Source organism: Engraulis encrasicolus, chromosome 17, assembly GCF_034702125.1.
Source record: "Engraulis encrasicolus isolate BLACKSEA-1 chromosome 17, IST_EnEncr_1.0, whole genome shotgun sequence".
NCBI classification, from domain to species: Eukaryota; Metazoa; Chordata; class Actinopteri; order Clupeiformes; family Engraulidae; genus Engraulis; species Engraulis encrasicolus.
The window spans coordinates 34,785,625-34,791,489 of record NC_085873.1 but is presented as its reverse complement, the minus strand read 5'-3'; the positions used below and the strand labels follow the sequence as shown (position 1 = coordinate 34,791,489).

General features: G+C 48.0%; 1 protein-coding gene across 1 annotated transcript in view; it reads right to left on the bottom strand.

The window, feature by feature from the left end:
- Window positions 1–491: 491 nt before the first annotated feature.
- Window positions 492–5,865, bottom strand: part of si:ch73-127m5.1 (neurotrypsin) — a 136,917-nt gene continuing 131,543 nt past the window's right edge. Inside the window, exon 15 of the mRNA XM_063220700.1 lies at window positions 492–2,388. Within this exon, the coding sequence (XP_063076770.1) occupies window positions 2,006–2,388 (383 nt within the window). The 3' untranslated portion in view covers window positions 492–2,005. The remainder of the gene's footprint in view (window positions 2,389–5,865) is intronic.

Below are 5,865 nucleotides of genomic sequence, written 5' to 3'. Positions count from 1 at the left end.
TACATCTACTACCAAAAAAGAGCAGAAGTCTAAATGACACACGTCCATTGTCACCTCACTTTCCATCGGTCATGGGTGCACATCCACAACCCCAAAATGTCTGTCATAAATTGAGTCTGTTTAACACCACCATATTCCCTTCTGTTTGGAACGTGTTCAAAATGTAAAACATAAGGCAGACCGATCCCTTAATATCCCACCCTATCACAACTTGAAGAAACTTTTTTGAGTTCATTAAAGTGTCATTAATGATTTACTTCCACAGCCTAGCCAAAGGGCACAGGGGTACTGGTGGTACGCTGTCTGGCAAATACTGAGACTCCTAATGAAGACGTAAAGGCCCTCTAACATCAGTTGGTCTCCTCGGCGTCTCGGCATGTGTGTGTGTGTGTGTGTGTGTGTGTGTGTGTGCGCCCGTGTGTGTGTGTGTGTGTGTGTGTGTGTGTGTGTGTGTGTGTGTGTGTGTGTGTGTGTGTGTGTGAACGCCCGTGTGTGTGTGTGCGTGTCCGTGTGTGAGTGTGTGCGTGTTTGTGTGTGTGGAGAATACCAAATCCCAACTTGAATGGTCAGAATACTGCACTTCGGAGATGAGGGTGAATACTGTATAGCTTAGTCCAGGGATGGGCAACTGTCATGGAGGGCCGCATTTTTCAAGGAGGGCCGCATTTTTCAAGGAGGGCCGCATTTTTCAAGGAGGGCCGCATTTTTCCATCACCACTATTTGACGGCCACATGACCATGCAGCTTACAGCAGCTCGCAGAGTGCGAGGTGCAGTTAGATGGTCTAAAATCAGTGTTTCTCAAACATTTTCAGACCAGGGACCACTTTGTCCCCCCCCCAGAAATTTTAAGGGACCACCTGTCAACTGAATTGACAGTTGACGCATACTAATTTCTCTTCTCGTGGTGAAAATATGACTTCAGCTATGTTTAGCTTTGTAATAATGTTACAACTAACAGCCTACTGCTAGTTTGTCTTGGAAAAGTAGAAATCCTCTCGCGGACCACCTGAGCCCTGTCGCGGACCACCAGTGGTCCCCGGACCACACTTTGAGAATCACTGGTCTAAATGACATGTCCTTGTTGTTTGGAAGTGAATAGGAGTGAATATGAGTGTTCTCTATCAGCCAACAGTATACATTACAAGAAATGGATTCACTAGTGGTCATTATTTTAAATCGGGCCGAACTGAGTGAGTAGGCGGGCAACATTTGGCTCTCGGGTCTCCAGTTGCCCTTCCCTGGTACAGTACAGTCGATGACACATCACAATCTGACCAATCACATACGCTCATCTGTTTCTTCTTGAGTTCCCCTGCACCATTCGCTACCATGCTATTGGCTCAGACAGTATTGTTATTATACACAAATGGCTTTTTCTTTCTTTTTTTTAAAGATACACAAAGTTAACCATACATAGAGTTAACATGCACAGAGGCCGTCTGACAGCAACTAAGACACTGAAATGTACAGTAGACCAAATGACAGGTTTTAGAGAGTCTAAGACCGTCTTGACTGAGAAAAAAGAATTCTGAAACACTGCCTGAAAAGATGTGTTTTTTTGTTGCCCTTCTGTGTGTGAGTGTGTGTGTTTTTGCTGGTTTCTAATGCCTCAACCAGCATCTGATAGCTTCAGCGTAAAAGGATAGGAGAGAGACAGAAGACTGCACATCAAAAGCTGGGACGATCGATCCCAGTTAGTGTTATGTTATGGCATTGTTGTCATCGAGCATATCGTTGTTGTTTTTTTCTGGTCTAGTAGTAAGTAGTATCGAAGCAGGCACGCACAGTTCTCCTGTTAACAAAAACCCCGCCCCCAGGATAGTCACATGACCCAGCAGCCCCTCCCCTCAATAGCCAATGGGAGCCAACAGGAAGCCTCCAGGTAACCAATGAGAGCTTGCGTTGAAGACCGAAAGTGGGGGCGGGGAAGCCTCCAGGTAACCAATGAGAGCTTGCGTTGAAGACCAAAAGTGGGGGCGGGGATTCAGGAGCCATGATCCTCATCACACCTGTAGAGGGGCGGTGCTGTGCGTGACCTGCTCTATCCACGGCAGGAAGCGGCTGACGCGCGCGTAGACGCCGGGCGAGGACGGCTCCCCGCACCCGTGGCCCCAGGAGATGACGCCCGTCAGCACCCAGCGCTCGCCCTCGCCCTGGCACACCAGCGGGCCGCCGCTGTCACCTTGGCAGCTGTCAGGGGTGGCACGGCCATGAGAGGAATAGGAGGAGGAAGAGGAAGAGGAAGAGGAAGAAGCGTGGCGGTCAGGCAGGGTGCCGGCGCACAGCATGCTGTGGCTGGTGAAGCGCTCGCCGTAGCGTTTCTTGCACTGCCAGGTGGGGAGGAGGGGCACCCAGGCCTGCTGCAGGGAGCCAGGCTCATCCGCGTCTAGAGGGGAGGAGACAAGAGGAGAGTGAGGGGGGGGGGGGGGAAAGGAGAGGAGGAAAGTGTGGGGGGGGGGGGGGAAAGTGGGGGGGTGGGGGGGGGGGGGGGGGAGCGGAGAGAGGAGAGTGGGGGGGGGGGGAGAGAGGAGAGAGAGAGAGACAAGAGTGGGGGGACAAGATGAGGAGAGTGGGGGGGGAAGAAATGAGGCAAGAGGAAAGTGGGGGGGGGGGAGACAAGAGGAGAGTGGGGGGGGGAGAGACAAGAGGAGAGAGTGGGGGGGGGGGGACAAGAGGAGAGTGGGGGGAGAGGAGAGGGGGGGGAGAGGAGAGAGGAGTGGAGAGTCGGGGGGTGTGGAGAGGAGAGGAGAGTGGAGGAGAGGAGTGGAGAGAGAGGAGAGAGGAGGGGGAGACGAAAGGAGACAAGAGGAGAGTGGGGGGGGAGAGGAGAGAGAGGAGAGAGGGGGGTGGAGAGAGGAGAGGAGAGTGGAGAGGAGAGGAGAGGAGAGTGGGGAGAGGAGAGAGGAGAGAGGAGTGGGGGAGAGGAGAGTAGGGAGCAGAGGAGAGGAGAGGAGAGTAGGGAGCAGAGGAGAGGAGGGAGGAGAGTAGGGAGCAGAGGAGAGGAGGGAGGAGAGTAGGGAGCAGAGAGGAGAGGAGAGAGTGGGTAAAAGACAGAAGGGAAGCGGAGGAGAGGAGAGGAGGGGAGTGCAAAGCACCCAGTTATAAACTGAGAATCATTAGACAATAGTGTGAGCACCACTTTTAGTGTGAATTCCACTTTTATGCTTTTGATAGTAGTAACAGCAGTTGTAATAGCAGTAGGGATATTTGTGATATCTTCAGAAGTAGAAGTAGTAACATATAGCATTAACTGTAAAAATACAACATTAGTGGCAACTTGGGCAGATCATTGCTCGCAGAGAGCTGAAGTCACGATGGCCAGGCTAGGCCTACTGTAGGTAGTCGTGGTTGTTAAACAGGTTCTGTGTTCCGCGACACAGAACCTGAAACCAGGTGTTCCATCACTTATTGTGTGTAATTTGGTCCATGCTAACAAACCTGTGTTTACTAGTTGTAAAGGAAGAAAGGAGTCACACACAAGGGCTGAATGTAAAATCAAAACTGTATTAAAGTAAATAACATTTATGACATTCTATTGACAAATGCAGCTCTTCATGTTTGACACTTCTATATTTTCAGTGGACTTCTATATGCATTAGAGATGTACCGGATCCAAGATCCGGTTCCGGATCCGGCAGGATAGTAGTGTTTTTCTCACGATCTGGGTCCGATAGGATCTTAAGCAGTGGATCCGGTATCCGGCTGTTACCTAAAAATCAGGATCTGGTGCATCTCTAGTTTTTACATAGCCTAGGCTTTTCAGTCAGTCTTTCACAAGCCCAATAGCTGCATGGAGTGAAAGCCCTTTGGAAGCGGCTGTTGCAGGCAGTGTGGCAGTAAGCCAATGAATCTAAAAAATAGTTTGAGCCAATGTAATAAAACGAGCCCACGTGTGCGAGTAGGCTATGTGTTTCAACCCTTTCGTAGGATCTGGTATCCGGTTCCAGATCCGGCAGGATCTTAAGCAGTGGATCCGGTATCCGGCAGGATCCTAAAAATCAGGATCCGGTGCATCTCTAATATCCATATACATTGTTTTTCTACTTAGAAATGTGTTTCTACTTGGACATGTTTAGATTCTCATTGGCACCATTTAGGCTATTTTCTTTATGTGATGAACTACAAACGTATATACATAACATATATAGGCCTATCATTGCAATGTATGCCACTTTATGATTGCAATGCACTTCATCATTATTATGACTATGCACTTGTCACTTTACTGGGTGTTGGCTGTGGAGAACTATTAACGGAGCCTTTAAGAGCCCTGTGGAACTGATGACGTATTTCAAACTGGGAACACTGATGATGGGCTAGACCCGAAACGTTTGTACCTTGTCTGTCGGTTTTATTTACTTTATTCAGCTTTGTTTAATACAGTTTTGATTTTGCGTTCAGCTCTTGTGTGCGACTCCCTTCTTCCTTTTTGCCACACTGTTTTTGGAATTACACATCGAGTGAAACCCTCAGAAAGACATTGGCGCGAACGCCACACCCACCATTGCTTTACAGTTGTAAATGATCGTACAAGACCCACATTTTTTAGTTCAAGGCATCTACTTTGTAAATGAACTGAATGACAACTCTGGACAAAATGATGGTACAAACACGATAATTATCGTACATCCGGCAACAGTGATCCTGCAGTACTGCCAGGCTCTGGGCAATGGCCAGGCTACATAGTTATGGTTGTTAATCCAGAACCTGAAACCCAGATGTCCCATACAGTAGGCCTACCTGACCCTTTCCAGTCAGTCATAACACAGGCAGTGACTTCATCCTTCCCTTATTATGTGTGATTTGGCCCATGCTAACGAACAGGTGGTTACTCAAAAGCCAATCCAATCCATTGGCTGAACCAATCCATTTCCATTGCAAAACGATGTATCCACCATTTTTGAGTTTTGCATTTTATTACTGGAAATGACTGGTCGACTCACAAGTACAATCATCTTTGTGCTTGGATTCTTGCCACTTAAATATTTTGAGAACATACTTTTTAAACCTATATACAATGCATTTCGAATATAATGCAATACAATGGAATGCCGAATAGAACATGACAATTTCCCCAAAATGTTCCGAAATGGATATAAAGCATTTTGCAACCAAGCTCTTCAGTTGTAAACCTAGGATTCAGTTCCCATTAGGCCTACCTGAGACTCCCCAGCCCAGATGTCCCATACAGTACCTGGCACTTTCCAGCCAAGGATGACTCACTCAGGCATTGACTTCATTCCTCCCTTATTATGTGTGATTTGGCCCATGCAAACGAACCTGTGGTTACGCACATAGGTGCTGGGAAGGGCGATGCAGTGGTGCATTTGCATCCCCACTTTCGGCCTTTCTCAAGTTTTACTGCAGACAAATGAGTGGAGTTCAGCTAACCTAGTAAACCAGCGCCACCCGCTGGACGGCAATTTTTTTGGGCTGCGAATGGTCTAACCTCACATCGATGGAATGGTCTGCCAGGCTTGCCAAGAATCTGGCAAACCAATAACAACGCAGAGATTTGTTTTGAATCAAAGCGGCCGGGGTTTTGAGGGAGTGACAATGAAGCTCGCAACGCTGGGACAGCACATCAACCGAGAAAGATGGCGTTGATTGGTCAGAGCGTTGGCCTATAGCCACCGGCAGGGTTTGAAAGACAACGGGTTGTTCTCATCAACAATCTTCGGATGTACTATTCATCGGGGCCAGACTAAATTACACATCCAATCTCACATTTAGGCTAGTTTATCAGGCTAGAGTGCAGCAGCAGTAACAATGTTAAGAAATAAAAAAAAAATGAAGAAAAGATGCACTACCCCTTTGAAGCTCGTTCCAGCACCCTTGATTACTCAAAAGTCCAAACCAAAGT